The sequence below is a fragment of the Corvus cornix genome, chromosome 4 (assembly GCF_000738735.6).
Source record: "Corvus cornix cornix isolate S_Up_H32 chromosome 4, ASM73873v5, whole genome shotgun sequence".
Lineage (NCBI taxonomy): Eukaryota > Metazoa > Chordata > Aves > Passeriformes > Corvidae > Corvus > Corvus cornix.
In genome coordinates, this window is record NC_046334.1 from 25,496,443 (window position 1) to 25,516,633 (window position 20,191).

At 44.0% G+C, this 20,191-nt stretch overlaps 2 protein-coding genes across 4 annotated transcripts; both read right to left on the reverse strand.

Moving 5' to 3' along the window:
• Nucleotides 1–4,358: 4,358 nt before the first annotated feature.
• On the reverse strand, nucleotides 4,359–10,826 carry TLR2 (toll like receptor 2). 3 transcript variants are annotated; one of them, XM_010411818.3, is made up of 3 exons: nucleotides 10,652–10,826; nucleotides 10,241–10,425; nucleotides 4,359–6,759 (listed from the first exon to the last, which is right to left on the reverse strand). In XM_010411818.3, the coding sequence occupies exon 3, from the start codon at nucleotides 6,749–6,751 to the stop codon at nucleotides 4,400–4,402; it is 2,352 nt and encodes a 783-aa protein (XP_010410120.2). In that variant the 5' UTR covers nucleotides 6,752–6,759; nucleotides 10,241–10,425; nucleotides 10,652–10,826; the 3' UTR covers nucleotides 4,359–4,399. The 3 variants fall into 3 exon arrangements, with proteins under 3 accessions (XP_010410120.2, XP_039407358.1, XP_019149006.2); XM_039551424.1 differs by having other exon boundaries at nucleotides 10,241–10,826; XM_019293461.2 differs by having other exon boundaries at nucleotides 10,229–10,826.
• A 757-nt stretch (nucleotides 10,827–11,583) lies between these two features.
• LOC120409612 (toll-like receptor 2 type-1) lies at nucleotides 11,584–16,584 on the reverse strand. The gene is given in 4 exon segments (XM_010411820.3): nucleotides 11,584–12,648; nucleotides 12,651–14,347; nucleotides 16,146–16,215; nucleotides 16,371–16,584. Coding segments are annotated over 2 exon segments (2,379 nt in total). The 5' UTR covers nucleotides 14,344–14,347; nucleotides 16,146–16,215; nucleotides 16,371–16,584; the 3' UTR covers nucleotides 11,584–11,962.
• Between the last annotated feature and the right edge of the window lie 3,607 nt (nucleotides 16,585–20,191).

Below are 20,191 nucleotides of genomic sequence, written 5' to 3' on the forward strand. Positions count from 1 at the left end.
TGGATATCCTTTCCACTTAATTATGAAACTATTGTTTTCTCCTCTTTTATGCTGTATTAAAAAATAATGATGACAATAAATACCAAGAAAAAAAGGAACCAAAACCACATTCAGAAACAACATTGTGCAGAGGTAAAAATAGGAACACAAACTATTTTTCAGTTCTGTAACACAAGTTGAGGCCGTGCAGATTTTTGGCCGACAAACTGATGCAAGAGTGGCCATAATCCTATAGTTTCAGGCTTAAATCCACCTTCCAGGTACTTGGTGCACAGCCTTTGTGGGTGTGCCTGGCAGGACATTAGACCAGGCATGCTGACCCATCAGCCAGGTCTGCTAATTCAGGCTCCGCTCCTGTGTAGTGCAGAGGATTTCCTCCAGCTGTGCCTGGGGCTGTTTGCCAGGTAATTTTAAGGCAGATGTGGAACCCTTCTCAACCAATGTCCTGTACCCTACAGCTTGACAGAAGACCCAGTGACCCAGGGATACCAAGCAACTCCACATCTTGCATTCCAGAAACTAAAATGAAACATATTGAATATGTGCTGGAACAGTTACTAATCACCCATTTCTGCACATCATAAAAGTATCCTGGCTTCTTGCGAGCTGGAAAATATGAATACCAGTCTGGATGTTCAGGACATTGGATTCAGCTTTACAATAATTCCAAATAGTCCAACTATTTTAAGTAATTTGAAACTGCTTGGTTATAAAACCAGGCAGTGTCCACACTCAGTCATTAAAATTATCTGTTGATGGTTTGACCAGGTTTGCAGATGTAAGCGCTGAGTCTTTTTTGCATTTGAAAGATTCCTTAACAATACACATGATACTGGGTTTCATGAATCCTGCACCCACAGCAGCTGCATTGTTGGCAAGAATGAAACTCACACAGACTGCCCTAAGAAAGTTGATTTGAAGGGGTTGTTAAGCAACCCATACCCTCTCTGTAACAAGTGTGCTTTTCATTTGGATTTTCTAAACCATGGCCTGATTACTTACTAATTCTTGTTTTGATCTGCAGTGGAGGGATGAGATGGCCACATTAAATGAATGGAAAACCTGTTGTTATTATTAAGGAAAAATTATATTTAGGGAAGATGATAGTTCTGTTTGCCTTTACCTTATATAAGACCCCAAGCAAGCTAGGAAAAGTGCATATATATTTTCCTTCTTGATTTCAAGACATCCAGAAATAATTTTTATATTAAGAGAATCACTTTAAAGAATATAAATCACAGTTTTATAAAGACCATGCAGTGGATTTTGTTCTTTAAGAATTTTTTTTAAATTATATAATGCACTTTCAGAACAAGTGGTTTTTTCCCTTTTAGTAGTTAGTAAACAAGACTTTTCCTTTAGCAAGTAAAAAAATAGTTGAAGATCTGTTCTTGTGTCTGTAGAAACCTGCTTGAATGAAAGCAAAGTTTGGCTTATTTTCTTAGATCCTCTTTAATCATAGGCTACTTAATTTTAACCTTACCTCTATAAAAAAAGGAAGTAAATTATGAGCATATTAACCCAATACTGTATCTTTGATTCTGACTAAGAAAAACACCAAGATTTACCTATTGTTGCATTTTCTCTCCAGCTTCCTTATGAACAGATTGTGTGGGAACACCCAACTATTGTATGGACAGCTTCTGGACTGTCTCTGCTATCTGGTGGTTTGGCAGTCGATTATTACAGGTATCATCCAAGGCATTACTTACTCACTGGTTCTAGAATAGGATGCAGATTATTGGTGAGAATTCAAACTGTTGGATATTTACCTGCCTACATAATATGCATATTCTGTGCTTAATTTTAAAAGACTAGAGAAAATAGCAATTTGTGGAATTCTGGTATGCTAGAAACACTTTTGCCTCTTTTTGCATTACAGCAAGGCTATACAGCCTGCTGTGTAAACTTACTTTCTCCAAGTAAGAATTAAAAGAAATTGATGGTTTTAATGGGAAGCTTGTGCTAGAAAATAAATAGATTTATTTCCTAGAATGAAGAAGTAGATATCAGAAGTAGCTTCTGAATTAAAATTAAACATGGTCAGTATTTTAAGCATCTCTACACTGTTATTAGAAATCAGAGATACACTTAACTTACTTTTATAAAAGAATAAAGCAGGTATTTTATGCAGCCATCCACAGGTGAAAGTAAGGTTTAGATGCTAAAAATAGGAAACGATGCACTTAAAAAAACCCAAAGCAAATAAAAGAGAAAATCTTAAGTACATAGGAAGAAGGTGGCTTTTTAGCTTAGATGAAGTAACAAAGTTAATAATTCTTATAATGTGTTATACCTGCATTCATAATTGCAAGTAAATAAGCTGTTAATTTTCATAGCGCTGTCAAAGTTGCCTACTTGTGGGTGTAATGGAAGGAGGTGTGTCCTCAGCCTTCCCAATGGTGAGCAAAGAACAGGGGTACTTTGCTCTCACTGACATTTTGGCTGTGCAGAGAACTTGCTAAAGTAACTTACAACAAGTAACCAGCTGTGAGAGGAGACTTCGATACAATCAACTCAGTTGCAGTGAGGTGTTTGAACAGAGTTTTTGTACCACATTAGATGTCCAAGATCAAAACAGCAATAAAAACACTAACCTGGACATGGTCTCATCACAGTTAGAGCCAAATGTTGTAGGTGTTTCCATTTGAAAGCTTCTATATGTGCCTGGAAATGTCCTAAGCTGCGCCTAAGCCCTGTACTGATCCAGAAGTTCATAGTCCCTCTGGCCTACCAGACTCAAACTACTAGGGTTCACCTGAAATTTCCTGTGCCTACAAGGAAAATATCACAAAGACACCCCTTTCTTTTTAAATCAGCTCTGAAGGAAGCTGGTGAGTCTTTTTTGCCAGACTGGTGCCAGTCTTCCATTTGTTGCACTTTTCCAGCAATTAGGACCCTTGTCCCAGTAACCTTCTCAAGAAAACACAACCCCATCTGACAGCAAACACAGTGTGCTATGTGGGATGTTCTCCACCCACTCTAGTTTTGTGGACTACATTTACAGAGAGAGCAAAAGGTAAGAAACACCCTTTTCATGCCTGTGTTAAGGTTGCTGAACAAAGAGAGGGACATGGCGTTGGATTCAAAGACTATATATTTGTGTTTCCCACACTGTAGCTGAGAATAGCTTAAACTCCACTTGTGCAAGTCAGAAGGGCTTTTGAACCCTACCCTGAAGCATCTATTGCCACATGTAGTACAATGACATTAGACAGAAGCCGTCCTCGATAGATGTCTTTCATAAAGGAAATTATAGAACCTATGAGCTACAACACACAGAACTGCAGTGAGAAAGCCCATTTCTACATTAAGCCTTGCAGCCACAATTTTCAGGAGATCTGGGCATTTAACTTGCTGTGACAATAAAATACTGAGAACTAATCCTTAGATCCACTGACTTAGGAGAGCTAGGACAAAATTCTTTACTGCATAGATTGACTTTTATAGCATTTGATGAGAAGCGGTTTATACAAAGAATGCAAAAAAACCCCCTTGGCTAGGCAGGTTCTCTCCTAAAACTTTTGCAAAGATTAAGACACATAAACTACATAGCTGTATATCTAAACAACTTTTCATCTTTAAATATTTAAATGAAACAGCTTTTGCTCATACTGCTGATTAACATGTGTAGATAACTATTGTGGTTTAACCTCGGAAGGCAGCTCAGCACCATGCATGCACTCTCTGACTCTCCCCGCCGTGGAACAGGGGAAAAAATCTGAAGGGTAAAAGTGAGAAAACCTGTGAGTTGAGATTTAGGCAGTTCAACAGGTAAAATAAAAGCTATGCTCACAAGCAAAGCAGAACAAGGAATCAATTCACCACTTCCTACCAACAGGCAAATGATTAGCCATTGCCATGACAGCAGGACTCCATGACGCAGAACGTTTACTTGGGAAGGCAAATATGGTAACTCCAAATATCCTCCCTTACTCTTTCTTTCCCACAACTTTTAGTGCTGGTTTTGTTATCATGGGTCATGACTTTATGTGTGGGACATCCTTTTTGTCAGCTGGGATCAGCTGTCCTAGCTGTGTCCCCTCCCATATTATGATGCAGCCCCTGCCTGCTCGCTGGCAGGACGGCATGAGAACAGGAAAGACCTTGATGTTGTGCAAGCACTGATGAGCACTAACTAAAAAGCCCCTGTGTTATGGAGACTGTTTTGGGCACAAATGCAAACCACAGCACCATAGAAGGAACTATAAAGAAAATTAATTCTATTCCAGCCCAAACCTGTACAACTATTCAGAATGATGGCTACAAAAATCATAGCATTAGAATTTGCAGTAGCCCAGTGCTGTGTTCTTGAGATGCAGATAAGTGATGGGAAAAACAGGCAAGTGAAACAAATCCAGAGTACATTCACTACATATTTATTCTTTAACATCCCTGCCTAAGATCTTAGAGCTATTTTCAAATTAAACCAAAACATCTCCTGCTGCTCTTCACCAGCAGGCCACTCCAGGTAGGTCTTTGTGTTCATGATCTTCCGCAGCTTGCAGAACCTCTTGGGAATGGCTTTGCTCTGGATGGGCTCCAGGAGGATGAGAATCGCCGCGTCGTTATTCTCATCAAAGAGGCGGAAATGCGAGAAGTCCAGCTCGTATTTGCACCACTCGCTCTGCACAAAGTGCTCGGACAGCACAAAGAGCGTTTTGCGGCTCTTCTCAATGGAGTCGATGATGTTGTCCACAATCCACTTCCCGGGCACAAAGTCCCGCTTGTGCAGGCAGAGCCGAAAGGGAGGGCAGGCCTGCTCCAGCTCCTGCACCATGGTGTTCTCCACCCAGTCGGAGTCGTTCTCGCTGTAGGAGACAAAAGCGTCGTAGCAGACGTCCTTGGGCGGGGCTCGCTTGGGCTTCCGCTTGGCTTGCAGCCATGCCCACGTCATCCGCATGTACCAGACCACGTGGTACTTGTAGCCGACGGCCACCAGCAGCAGGATGACCAGGAACACCAGGACGCAGATCAACGACACCACCAGGGACCTGTGGCACTCCATCAGGGACAGGTGCACGGCGCCAACCTGCGCTCCTCTCACCGCCAGCGGAGAGTCACACACGTACTCGTCCGGCCACCCCACCAGCACCTGGGCTATCCTGGCCTCGTGGTGGATGAAGGAGAGGTACTCACAGGAGCAGATGAAGTTGTTGTCACTGGCATCCAGCAGCTCCATTCTCTTGAAGGACTCAAACTCCTCTTTGGAGAAACTGTTCAGCTTGTTTCTTCTGACAGACAAGGCCACTAAGTTTGGAATGGGTGCAGCACCAGGCAGGGCCTTCAGCTGGTTTTTTGTGAGGTACAGCTCTTTCAGAGATGGGAGCTGCAGTCCAAACTCCTTCAGGTTGTTTGCACTAACATCCAAAACTTCCAGCGATCGAGGAATGCAGGCTGTTACTTTAGGAATTTGAGTGCTGGAGAGGTTTAAATACTTCAGGGTTTTGGGCCATTCACACACATCTGGAATCTCACCAAAATTATTTTGGCTAATGTCTAAAACAATTAGGTTTCCTAGATGAGACAAGCTTTTACTTGTCATTTCTAAGTCACTCAGTGAATTCCGACTTAAATTTAGAGTTTGTAGGGATGGCCAACCACCCTGACAAGCTGAATGTTCTAAACTCTGGTCTCCAAGCAGATTTGCACTAAGGTCAAGATATTCTAATGACAGAAGACATTGGGAAATTCTGCATGGTACCAAAAAGACCTTGGTGTTTTGAACTGTGACTCTCCTAAAAAGAGATATTAGACCTTCCACAGCCTGAAGATCTGTAAACAAGTAAAATTCTTCTATAGATAATTTCTCTATTGTGAAAACTCTAAGGGTCTGTGATTGCTTTGCTTGAATTTGTATTTTCCATTGTCCAGTTCCCAAGAGTCTACAGTCTACCAGCTCCAGTTCTACTAGTTTTGGCATGTCTTCTAAAATGGTGACAAGCTCAGGCACAGTAGCATCTGTTAATAAGGTCTGCCTAAAAGAAATTTTCTTTGCAAAGGATGAAGACATGACTCTCAATAGTTGCATTTCTGCAGCGATACTGAATGATATTCTTCTGACTTCCAGCCAAGCGACAGAGTGCAGAAGATCCCTAACAATGTCTGAGAATACATTAATACTTCTTATGTTTATGATCATGTGATTTATTGTCTTAATTGATTTCAAACTTCCTTGCTCGTACTGACTGAGATTGCTACCATCAATCCACAACTTGTGCAGAAGCTCAATGCCCTCAAAGTTCCCTTGCCTTATCACAGAGAACCACGGGTTGCCCAGGTGGAGAGAGCTCAGGTTCCTCAGGCTAGAAAAAGGGGAGCTCTCCCCCAGGTCTCTGTAGGAATTGCCTTGCAGGTGGAGGTGCTGGAGTGAAAAAAGGTGCCCAAACCACACAGGGGACACGTGAGCCAAGCTGTTATTTGATAAGTCCAAGAGCTCCAGTTTTGCCAGGGACTGAAACGAGTCCTCATCTATGGAGCTGATTTTGTTGGACTGCAGCTGCAGGACTCTCAGGTTCACAGCCTGCTGCAGGTCCTGGGATCGGATGTGCTTTATCCTGTTGTGGGCCAGGTCTAATACTGTGATTTTGGCCGTGAGTCCCAGGGGAACGAAGTCCAAGCCCATGGAAGAGCAGTTGCAAAGCTGACTGGTACCGCATGAAGGACAAGCCTGCTTCAGCGCTTGCTGTTCGGAGAGGTTTGCAGCTAAGATCATGTAGACGGCCAACACTCGCCAGGTGTGTGTAGTCATTATATTGCCTAAAATATAAAATACAGTCAGAGCAAATATAAAATGCATAGCTTGTTTTGGAGAAGGTGTATTTTGGATAAATCTAACTTTTACTGTTCTGTCTTGTTGAAGGCACTGTTAAAATATTTGGTTTTAAGACAGTTCAGAGTTGAAATAGATTGGTTACTACTCTGATCCTCTTCCTGTTTACTAAGTAGCCTTCATACTTTGATCCCACCTCAGGTCTTTTTCTTCAGATTCTGTGAATATTATATTCATTTTTTGCTACAGGGAGTCTCCTGTACATGTTTCAAATCCTGGTTACATCAAGAAGAGTCAGCATCTTACAGTAGATACTAACATTCAGGTTTAATACTTACTTCAAGCATATGTCTAATCTCTGTTCTGACAATGGGGAGAAAAGGAATGCATTTGTTTCAGTCCAGTCCTCCTTTTATCTGCCTTTTCCTACTCTGATTGTAAATGTCCTGTGAGCAGGGAAACAAACACTTGCCAGGGTGACTCTCATGTTGCCATCAGTCTGATACTTGCTAATGAAATTTAAGATTGTAAAACTGACCATTGTTGCCTACTGCCTCAGCTCTTCCTTTTTACTGCCACATCCTTCTCCTCTGTCAGTTCCTTTTCTCTTTTGGGAACCTGTGGCAGAGAGAAGATCAAGCCAAGCCACAGGGCAGAGCCAGGGGCTCAGATCAGATCAGCTGATTGGACAAGATAGCTTTTTCCAGTCCCACAGCCTGTTTCTGGTCTGCTGGACTGAAATGAATTACGAGAAGCCACACAGATGTGGATCCTGTGTCACTTCACTTGCCTCTCACACTTTTCATAATGCTGATTTGGAATGGCTTTTTTTCTATTACAGAGCTTCCTGCAATATCCAACTTGTCCTTACTCCCAACAAGATGCCTTTAGTTCCTCTATCCTTCTGAGGAGGTGGAAAAACAATTTTTGAAGCCTGAGAGAGCTCTTTTCCCTAGTGTGCCACAAAACCCACCTGCCTCAGTAGGAATCTTACCGTGGGTGGAAAGAGTGAACAATCCCCAAAGAGGCCAATCAGTGAGTTCTCAAAATCATTGTGAGCTCTCCAGCAGGTTAATTGGGCTAGACTGGCTCCTTGAGAACTGCTTTCTCCCTCAGTCATCCCACTGAGATTCTGTGCAGAAGATCTACTCTACTGTGAATTCATATTCTGATTTGTTTTACAGTAGCTGACCCACATATACAAGTTAATACAGAGAAGTTCCACCCTTCCAGTTGCATTATTTTTAGCCATAACTGCTTAAGATTATCCAAAAGGGGCAGAATTGACTGAGATGGTTTGGGCATATGGGGAGGGGAGGAAAAGTTATGGATAATTTTTTTCAGTCATTCCATCTCTTCCCACCTGCAGGACTATAAACATTTTGACCTCTTTTGTTACTTCCCTTTTACCTCTGCCTGTTTTTGATGTAGAGCTTTGGATCTTGAAGGACAAAGTTCTCTTCCCTGTCTTTAGGTGCCCACGGCTGAACTGGTCATCCACCATGACTCTCTCCAAAGTCAATGGAGAGAAAGAACATCTTTTAGGAGCAATTAATATCGTGTGTCTTGGACACCCAGATTAAGATGTGATGACTCCAAGAGAAATGATCCCATTGCCTTAAAATGGCATATCACAGTTTAGATACCTAGATATTTGTCCATGTGAATCCCACACAAAAAATTGTGATCTGTACTTAAGACTCATCTGCTGTCCAGCTGAGGCTCTTTTACAGGACTTTTTGGTCTCCCAAGAGTAACTGGATAAGACAGTGCAGCAGGCTACAGGAGTAAAGCCAGGAGTAGCACAAGTTTCACTAGCAACGGACTTAAGTGGTATTTTTAAAGTTGTCACCAAAATACTTACTGTTAGAAAATTATACAACCAGGCAACCTAATCACTCAAAAGCTGCCTATAGGCAGGTTATTTATAGATGGAAAATTGACAGTACACAAGGGAACTGGGCAGGTACTGCACAGGAAATACTAGAAGAGCCTAATGGCTCTCTCCACCTTACCAGCCTGATACCATCCAGGGACTGCAGGACTGAACTGCATTGGGTGATTCGGGACGTTTCCCTTCCAGTTTTTTTGCTCATCTGTAATCTGAGCAGACACCCAGAGAAATCCCATTCCCACCCTCACTCACTTTCAGCCATTCTCTTCCCCTTCCCATTTCTGTCTAATGATTCTGCTTGAGACCCTGACTTACAAGGTCATTTCAGGCCTCTCCACACCCACTCAGACATACAGCCCCAGTCCATGATATCATTGCCCTGTCAAGAAATCACTTCTCCCTGTTGTGCTGGGAAATTAAAAATCCACATTAAAAAAATTAAATTGAAATGCAACTAAAAATACATGAACTTGCACAGATGCCCTTGTACCATAATGTGCTGTGATGAACCAGGCGTTCAAAATGTTTCAGAGTTATGGAAAAAGGGCCCAAGCCATCAGACATGCTCAGTGTTATTTTCCCTGGCCCATATGAGTAGAAGAATTTGAGGAAATATGCACATATTCTTAAACAAAACCATGACTGACAACAGAATGATGTTCTATAAATGCTAACAAATGGGGAAGTTTACTATAAGTGCTAAAATAAAGCATGCCAATAGTGTGCAAATTGATTCTAGCTTGGGGAGCTCTACCCAGCTAAATGCTGGCTGGTAAATTTGAGCAGTGCTATGGAGCCTGCAGAGGGAGAGCCACTGGTTGGTGAAGAGGTCAAACCACAAGCAGACTGGGGAAAGCTACTGCTCTCCACCTGGCTGTGTGTGGGTTATCCATGTCCTAGTTCTCAGCCCCCAGCAGTGCCTTAATAGCACGTATGCACATCCACACATACACACACACACACAGCCATGCCTCTGCTTGTTTCCAGCACAGAGGATGTGCTGGAAGCACAAGCAGGTCAGAGTTAGGTGTGGAGGCAGCTGATGCCCTGAGGCCATTGTTCAGTGAGCTCTTTCCTGGCTGAATTCCTGAAACTAAGGCACCCCTCCTTCATGCCCAAACTTCCCTGGGCAGTCTGTGTTAACACCCAAGTGGGACAACATACAAATAGGACAAAGTACATACAAGGCACCCTCCCACAAGGAAACTGAGCAGAAATGGCACAGTCTGACCCAATTTGTCCCTTTTTCATTTGCTGCTTTCCTCTCTCCCATTTCCCAAAGGATATTGCTCCCATCAGCATGTCCCAGCTCTGCATCCTGCCTGCCGTGCATCCTTGCCAGGTGCCTGTGATTGCGCCTTCCTGCTCTACTTCTGCTGGCAGTCAGAAATCCCTCCCCACCCTGCACTCCTGCACAGCAGCCTTGAGCACCCTCAATCCCCCATGCAGAGGAGGATTGGTAGCAGAGATTAGGTTGCCTCTTCCCAGGGCTCTCCCTGTGTGCTTCTTGCTCTGGCATTGCAGCTCCACTGTCCTTCCCTGCATCTCCAGCCTTCACCTACCTGAAAACTCACCTCTGTGCTGAAAAAATTCCCAGAAACGCCACCTTCAGCTCTGGTGCCTGCATATGCTGTGTTTTGTCTCTCTCTTGCTGATCCTTCTTTTCCCAGCTTCCTCTCACGCTGCTGTTTCGTTTCCACTTCACTGCTCAGCCTTGACAGTGCAAGCAGGGGAATTCCCACTGGGTGATCCGATTGGCCTAAGAGCAGGAACACTATCAGTCCTTTCGAATGTGCCAACACACAAAAGTCTGGGTCTGTGGTAAGAGTCTACTGTGTGAACTAAGGCTTCTCCCACATCTCTCTTTGACCCTCTCTTTATAATGACGGGCAAGACTTATTTCCCTTCTTAACCTCTAGGCACACATTTCTCCAAATTTGTTTTTTCAATGCTCATTGTTTGCTCTCTGATGATTCACTCATTACCTGCCTGGAGTTCAGCCTTGATTAGACCATGAGCTGTGTTTCTCCAAGGGAGTTAACAGAAAAATCGCCTTGTTGCAGACTGTGGACTAGCCCCGGAGATAACATTGTAATAGGAAAACAGAACTGAAAGTAGTGTTTGCAGGTTGCACCCACAGAAATTATCTTGTGTAGACAGATGTACACATACACACCGGAGTGTGAATATATACACATTTATAAAAGCACATACACATATAAATATATATATTAACATATATATATAAAAAAATATAGCAACAGACAATATAATCAAATTTGACTATTTTTCAAGTACTCAGTCAGCCCATATGCCAAGGCTTTAGTATTTCTCCACAAAATAACTGCATGGCTAAAATTTAATCAAGATCTAGACTCTCCTGTACTTAAACTCCAGCAAAACAAGCAAAGGGAAAATGTTGAGTTAGAGAAACCACACCTAACTTAATCCCCTCAGAGACAATTTCAGGTTCCCATAAGAACCTCTAAAACACAAGAAATCCAATCACTCGGTGTCGGACTACCTCGATATACGCATCTGTATCTACCTGCTTGTCTAGACTCCCTTTGTAATCAGTGAAGGGCAATATGGTAATTCTAGGAAATACCTCACGCTGAAGTAGAGAGATGAACTGCCTCTTAGCCCTGTAATTTTCTTCACCAACTACAAAGGAAGAGAAGTTGAGCTGTAAGAGTTGCACGGCCCAGCGATTACATAAATATGCTTTACAAAGTAGAAGACCAAAACCAAGAACTGAGCCAGTCTGCAACACCATCTAGCCCACACATTAGAAACAAAAATCTCACACCCCAGAAATAGAAGGCTTTCACTCTTTCTGCAGGTAGGTAGAAAGGAAAGTGGTGGCAATCAGGAAGAGAAAACCAAGTATGCCCAGGGAGAAATGGACACAGGGGAATACTGATTGAAGCCCTTGGCTTTTAATTTCACTTGCAAATTACAATGGCATTGTTAGAAACTAGTTGGGGATCGCGGTAACAGGAGTAAAAAGTACAGAAATACCCCACACCCAGCAAAATGTACTTAGAAAAGCAGATCAAGTCCAACACAGTTTCCAAATATCAGAGTTATTGGCAGGGACTTTTAAAGACCAGAGTATCAAATCACTGGAAAGCCTAAAACAGGTCTTTACCAGCTGGTAAAATGACAATTATCTCTATATGCAACAAAGCCAGTTGCAGTTACGAAGAAAAATAAGCAAGAAAAGATTCTTAACAGTAAGAAACAGTGATATACAGGCTTTTGTGGAAATACGTTGAAATGGGGGCTGCTGACTTCTATGACTTCAAGGCTCCTTTCAAGTTTTCCCAAAACACCTGCTGCTGCTCTTCACCAGCAGGCCACTCCAGGTAGGTCTTTGTGTTCATGATCTTCCGCAGCTTGCAGAACCTCTTGGGAATGGCTTTGCTCTGGATGGGCTCCAGGAGGATGAGAATCGCCGCGTCGTTGTTCTCATCAAAGAGGCGGAAATGCGAGAAGTCCAGCTCGTATTTGCACCACTCGCTCTGCACAAAGTGCTCGGACAGCACAAAGAGCGTTTTGCGGCTCTTCTCAATGGAGTCGATGATGTTGTCCACAATCCACTTCCCAGGCACAAAGTCCCGCTTGTGCAGGCAGAGCCGAAAGGGAGGGCAGGCCTGCTCCAGCTCCTGCACCATGGTGTTCTCCACCCAGTCGGAGTCGTTCTCGCTGTAGGAGACAAAAGCGTCGTAGCAGACGTCCTTGGGCGGGGCTCGCTTGGGCTTCCGCTTGGCTTGCAGCCATGCCCACGTCATCCGCATGTACCAGACCACGTGGTACTTGTAGCCGACGGCCACCAGCAGCAGGATGACCAGGAACACCAGGACGCAGATCAACGACACCACCAGGGACCTGTGGCACTCCATCAGGGACAGGTGCACGGCGCCAACCTGCGCTCCTCTCACCGCCAGCGGAGAGTCACACACGTACTCGTCCGGCCACCCACCAGCACCTGGGCTATCCTGGCCTCGTGGTGGATGAAGGAGAGGTACTCACAGGAGCAGATGAAGTTGTTGTCACTGGCATCCAGCAGCTCCATTCTCTTGAAGGACTCAAACTCCTCTTTGGAGAAACTGTTCAGCTTGTTTCTTCTGACAGACAAGGCCACTAAGTTTGGAATGGGTGCAGCACCAGGCAGGGCCTTCAGCTGGTTTTTTGTGAGGTACAGCTCTTTCAGAGATGGGAGCTGCAGTCCAAACTCCTTCAGGTTGTTTGCACTAACATCCAAAACTTCCAGCGATCGAGGAATGCAGGCTGTTACTTTAGGAATTTGAGTGCTGGAGAGGTTTAAATACTTCAGGGTTTTGGGCCATTCACACACATCTGGAATCTCACCAAAATTATTTCGGCTAATGTCAAGATTAGTCAGTTTGGGTAGACGGGATGTACAGTTTGCAGTCTTTTCCAGAAATTTTAGAGAGTTTTGGCTTAGATTTAAAGTTTGCAATGAAGGCCAGGAACCTTCACAGATTGTCTCATATAAACGGTTATTTGCAAGCAAATTATCATGAAAGTCCAGATACAGAAGTGATGAAAAACTTCTTGAAATGTTGCATGGTACCATGAAAACATTAGAGCTTGCAATAGTGAGTCTTTTCAGGTTGTTTATTTGTGACTCCATACCATTCAGGTCAAAAAACAAATGAAAATTCTGAATCACTACATTTATTATCATTATTGTTTCAACAAAACTTTGCCCACTCCTCGCAATTTCTCTCATGTTCCAGTTTCCCTTCCCCTCAAGCACACAATTGACTGCCTCTAACTCTTTTAAAGAGGTGATTTCCTTCAGTAACACTATTGCTCGGCTAATAGCTTGATCTGTGAAGAAAGATTCTTTAAATGTAAGTTTTTGTATCCTAAAAGGACGTCTAGAATTCTGCACCAAGCTTTTTTTTTCAACTGGTAATTTGATTTCTGTGACTTCCAGCCAAGCGACAGAGTGCAGAAGATCCCTAACAATGTCTGAAAATATATTACTATTTCTTATGTTTATGATCATGTGATTTATCGTCTTAATTGATTTCAAACTTCCTTGCTCGTACTGACTGAGATTGCTACCATCAATCCACAACTTGTGCAGAAGCTCAATGCCCTCAAAGTTCCCTTGCCTTATCACAGAGAACCACGGGTTGCCCAGGTGGAGAGAGCTCAGGTTCCTCAGGCTAGAAAAAGGGGAGCTCTCCCCCAGGTCTCTGTAGGAATTGCCTTGCAGGTGGAGGTGCTGGAGTGAAAAAAGGTGCCCAAACCACACAGGGGACACGTGAGCCAAGCTGTTATTTGATAAGTCCAAGAGCTCCAGTTTTGCCAGGGACTGAAACGAGTCCTCATCTATGGAGCTGATTTTGTTGGACTGCAGCTGCAGGACTCTCAGGTTCACAGCCTGCTGCAGGTCCTGGGATCGGATGTGCTTTATCCTGTTGTGGGCCAGGTCTAATACTGTGATTCTGGCCGTGAGTCCCAGGGGAACGAAGTCCAAGCCCATGGAAGAGCAGTTGCAAAGCTGACTGGTACCGCATGAAGGACAAGCCTGCTTCAGCGCTTGCTGTTCGGAGAGGTTTGCAGCTAAGATCATGTAGACGGCCAACACTCGCCAGGTGTGTGTAGTTCTTGATTTGTGTTTTGCGTGGATGGACATTTTGCTGTAGGAAACAGAAAGGAGAGAAGGTAGGGTCAAATTTTAATTTTGAACAGCACCTGAAAACTCTTGAAAACCTCCACTATTTTATTAGTAATTTCATATTAATTTTTTTTTTTTTAAGTGTTATCCTGTGATGTCCGTCTTCCTCTCCTACTTGAGTTTCTCAGTCCTGCAACCACAGTGTGCTGCTCATCCCTAGAGTACAGCCATATCACTTGTCAAGAGCCATAAAGGACCAGCCTTGGTGTCCCGGCTTTTCACAGGCATGTTGGCTATGGCTCTCACCTCTTTCATCTCTCACATTATGCCTCGTCTCAGCAAAGAAGCTACAGCTGGATGTTTCGGCCCCAAACAGGGGAAGATGGTTAGATCCTCAATGATCTGGATGAGGAGATCGAGTGCACACTCAGTTTGCAGACAACACCAAATTGGGTGGGAGTGTTAATCTGCTGCAGGGTAAGGAGGCTTTACAGAGGGATCTGGATTGGATGGATCCATGGCCTGAGGCCAATTGTATGAGACTCAACAAAGTGAAGCACCATGTGCTGCACTTGGGTCACAACAACCCCATGCAGCACTAAATGCTGGGGTCAGAGTGGCTGGAAAGCTGCCCAGCAGAAAAGGATCTGGAGGTGCTGGTCAACAGGTAGCTGAATATGATCCAGCATATGCCCAGGTGGCCAAGAAGGCCAATGGTATCCTAGCTTGTATCAGGAATATTGTGACCAACAGGACCAGGGCAGTGATTGTTCCCCTGTACTTGGCACTGGTGAGGCCTCACCTCAAATCCTGTGCTCAGTTCTGGGCCCCTCACTTCCAGAAGGACACTGAGGTCCTGGAGCATGTCCAGAGCAGGGCAACAGAGCTGGGGAAGGGTCTAGAATGTAAGTCTTAGGAGGACCAGCTGAGGGAGATATAGTTGTTTAGCCTGGAGAAAAAGGAGGCTCAGCGGGAACTTTATCACTCTCTACAACAGTCTGAAATGAGGCTGTAGACAGGTGGGGGTCAGTCTCTTCTCACAGGTAACAAGTGACAGGAAAAGAGGAAATGGCCTCAAGTTGCACTAAGGGACGTTTAGATTGGATATCAGGAAATTTTTTTCACAGAAAAGGAAGTCAAGCACTGGCACAGACTGCCTAGGGAAGTGGTGGAGTCACCATCCCTGGAGGTATTTAAAAGACATACAGACGTGGTGCTTAGGGACATAGTTGTGGTAGGCTTGGCAGCATTTGGTTAATGGTTTGACTCAATGGTCTTAAGGGTCTTTTTAAACCAAAGTGATTCTGTGATTCTATGATTACAAACGTTCCCAGCCCTTCCAGAGTCAGCCTGCCCATTTTGTATGGCTACATGGCCCAGACAGAGCCTGCTCCCCCTCTCAGCCCTTCCAGTGGTCTGAGGTTTCCAACACCACAAACTTTACCAGAAGAGACAGAGGGGTCCCCTGCATGGAGTCTCACCAGCCTCAGGGCTTCTAAAAGCAGAGCTCCTGCCACACCCTTTTGCACACTGTGTAAGCAATTCACATTCTTTAGTGAAAAGGCAGAGCAAGCTGATATGCAATGAAGTCTATCAGACTTTTCTGTAAAACAACACTAGTAATAGACGGGAATTGGATGTTACTGTCACCCCATAAACAGTGGATGTAATTATAACAACACTGATTTTAATGTAAAGAAGGGCTGTGTTTCATGCCACAGGTGCCAAAGGACACTCCACCAAGTTTGAACTGTAAACAGTTCAGTACTGCAGATGAACACTGCCCATAAACCCTGAATAAGCAGAGGTTAAGTACTTACCTTGAGTGCTGCACGCTGTGTTTCAGTCTCCTCGGGTGCTGATCATGGCATCTGAATGGTCACCTCATACCTGCAAACACAATGAAAGCTGGAAATTTTTGGCAGGTCTGATGAGGTGACAGTCCTCAACTGAGAAAATATTCCACCCTCAAAATACTGTTCTCCTCAAACAAAACTTCATGTTCCCAGTTTCCCAGTGTCCTTTAACTATCCAGTGAATCATACCAGTTTGCACCTCTTCTCACTAGTGGTGGCTCCCCTAAGGAAACCAGGGCTTCTGAAGAGTCCAGGATTGTCCAGCATGTATGGCTTGCCCTTCAAACTCACATTTCGACCAATTCTATTGCTGCTGCTGCTGGAGATGCAAAAATGGGAACAGCTCGTGCTTGAACTCTCTTCTTTGCAAGATAAAATTTAATGTCAGTCTCTTCCTTTTGTCAGTCAACTCCCATTGCTGGAAAGGCTGATGCAACCATTTTGCGCAATTCTTTCATAATCACTTCCTCCACTATTAAGTGCAGAAATAGTTCCCAGGCAGAACTGCATTCACCTCCCTGTACCTCTACTTTCAATACTTTTTGTCTGGTAGGCACTGGGGGGGTTGTTCACTGTGCTGATGTCTTGGGGTGACTTTATGGTGTGTATCCCATATTGCTGCCCTATGCCCAGAAATTAACTTTGTGCCTTTCTACGCCTTTAAACTGAACCTGAGAGGGGGAAGAAAAAACTGAGCAAAACTTTATCGAAGCAGTTTGCAGCTTGTTCAAGGTCCCACAGAGATAGGGACTTTTTTTTTCCCCAGCTGTGGCAGGGGAGCAAGGAGGCACCCAGCTTGCAGTTTTTCCAGTCAGTTTTTGGCCAGTTGTTCAGTTTCTTTTTCTCCGGAGAGAGACTGAGAGTTGAACTTTTTTCCTTCCCTGGAATTTTGGATTTTCTCCCTTTTCTGCTGGACTGCTTCAACCTCCGAGCACATCAGGAGGACTTTCCACCGGGCACAGAGGGCCTGGCCCTGGGCCAAGCCCCAGCTCTGAGGAGACCAAAGGGAGGACTCTAACACTTTCCCAGGTTTTTCTCCACAGCGAGATTTTTATTATTTAGCATTATTTTCCTTTTCCTGTGTGTTTGTTCAATAAATAGTTTTTATCTCCTTCACTTTCCTTCAAGGAAAATTTATTTTTCCCGAACCTGGTGGGGAGGGGTGGTGGTGACCTGCCTTCTCTCAGAAGATATATTTCTAAATTTGGCCAAACCAGAACAGCTGAGAAACAGAACATCTCAGCACAACCAAGTTATGTAAGTTCTGTAAAATATTATCAATATATAGAGTGGTACATATATTAAGTGTTGGAGTCAAATTGTTTAGTCAAGGAGAGTACTATAGAAACAGTCAGCATCCTTTCATTTCCTAGGACACTACAGTCATATGTTGTCAACAGAAAATTAGTAAGAATAGGAATTATATTTTGTCTGAAGCACAAGACACAGTCTGAAGGAAAGTATCTCTCTGTAAACATCAAAGGCAATTTTGAGAGAGGAGGTTTGGTGGTATTTATTTTAACCTGACTGAAGTAACATATGGTTGGTCAAACAGCCAAGTATGCTGCTTGCATAAAGGGGCAGGGATTCATCCCACCAGCTCTGAAAGGGAAGTCTATTACATTCAAACACTAACATTCCTGTTGCAGTTACCATTTTTTTCTGTGTTCAGAAATTGTCACATTTTTCTGCCCTCTTACACCGAGAAGTACCTGCCTGAGAGCAGACAGACAGACTGATTCCTGCCACGTGTCAGAGGGCCCACAGCTGCATCTGTGTGATCAAGAGTGGGAAAGCCAACAGAGAGCCCAAATGCATCTCATAGCAACTTCAGTCCCACTGCACTGACATTAGCATTGCACATTAGGCTAAGAAAAAAAGAAATTGAAAGACTGAGATAGCCTTGTATTTTCTGTCTACTACAGAGGACAGCTGATAAGCATAACAACATTGTAAAATAGAGACAAAGCAGCTGTGGGGCAGAGCAGAGAAGGGAAATGGTCTTCTAGTGAAGGGATGTCATCAACTTCTCCAAAGCCACCTCTTCCCTCTAGCACCTCTCAGCTGAAATGGTTCTTGTTCTTCAACAGGGAAAACCTTCAGTTTTCAAAATATTAACTCCAGGTTCAGTGAGACTCATTCCTATATATTTTTGTCTTCAAAATTGTGCCTCCATGATACAGTTAAAAATTTTAGTTAAATTTGGGAAGAGCTTTGGAGAAGAAGACCATGTATATAATTCAGTGTGAAATGGGCACACTCTTCTGTCTATTACAGCTTCATCACCACACATTCATGGAGACTTGAGGTAAGTACCCACTTTCTCCTAACATCCAGGCTCAGCCAGCTCTCATCATGGATCTACACTGGGCCAGGTTTCTGGCTTCTCTCAGAAAGAGAAGACTAGTGTGACCATGCCACAGTTCACAAACCAAGGAGGCCATTTCAGCACGCTGCTTAAAACGCCAAGAAATGGGGGTGATTGTCAGGGTTTATCACATTATCCAGAGTCAGGAAGGTTTGAGGATGCTCAAAAATGCTCTCCACAAGCTGCCCCACACACAGAGACAAGGTACCAGCCACCTGCCTCCCAGTGCGTTAGCTTTCAAATTGTGCTGCAGCATGGCTCAAAACGACTTGTTTTGAAACCAAGGAATCTAAAGTAGGAGAAAGCTGCTGTCTTTTAAGATGAGAATACTCTTCAACTGCTTTTTCTCCAGAGTAACTGCATGTTTAGCATTGAACAAAGATGCACCTTGTAGGTGCTTTCTCTTCTCTTCCAAGTTTAAGCTATGATTAACCTTCCTTCCTCTTTTATACTGTTTAAAACAAGCCACATGCCTTCACCCACATTACATTTTCCCAAGAGAAGCACGTGGATCTGCAACAAGCCTGTGCTTTTGTAACTGCAGATGTTCCAAGCATAGACACCACACAAGCCTTTGCCAGCAGGTAGATGGGGATAAGATAGAGACGTGGTCATTATTTTTGAAGCTGTCTTGCTTTAAATGTTCCTGTCTATCCAACAGCAGCACAAGCAGTACACAAACTGGGCATGATGCACTCTTTAAGCACTTCCCATTCCCAGTCTCACACGGGAGGATCCTGCAGCCCATCCCCTCCCTTCCTCTCTTTCCTCCTCTATGTCAGTGTCCACATTCAGAGCTGCCTGTTGCTTTCCTGTGTAGAAAGGACAAGTGAGCAGTGCAGAAGTGACCCAACACAGGCAATACTGCGCCCCAGATCCCTGCCTCAAAGAAAAAGCAGAAGCAGTAGAAAAGGGAGGGACACACAAATCCATTGACATATATCCAGCCTGTGACACAAGCAGAAACGCTTTCCAAATCTTTGTAAACAGCACAAAACTGCTTCCTCATACTCACCCATGGTAACCAGGATGTGCCAGCATGTCAGCTTGGCCGCAGCAGTGCCAGGCAGGCTGAACCTGGGATGCTCTTACCCTAAGCGCCCCCCCGAAAAGGATGGCAAGGAAAAGCTGAAAGTCAAATCTGTCCTTGCGGTCTTTGGAGCAGGAGGTATAATACTCAAGTAATTGAAAGCAGAATGGCTTGGCATCCTTTCATGGTCCTGGGAACAGATCTTTTGCATGCACTGCTAGTGGCTGTGCTTTAACCTGTCTTGCAGGGCTTCAGGTATTCATCTTCAAGCTGCAACAAAAAGGTACATGATAATGAAAAGTAAACCATTTTAACTTTGTTGTGTTCCATATCAGGCCTACCCTGCCAGCTGCTCAACCCCCTGGTCAGATCTTCAGACTGAAAGTTTAAATGCAAAGGACCTGATTACCTTTGTTTTTCTTCTGGGCAATCCTCACACTGCAGTTGTGGCAGAGCAGGATAATGATGTATAACTGGTTAGTCATTCAGCAGCCAGCCTACAGCACTGCCTCTTCCAAGGAAGCAGAGTTGTTGATTTATTTTTGTCATATCCTTTCTGAAAGCACTCAGTCAGAAAAACATAACACTGTTTTGCTGCCTTAACTGAGGAGC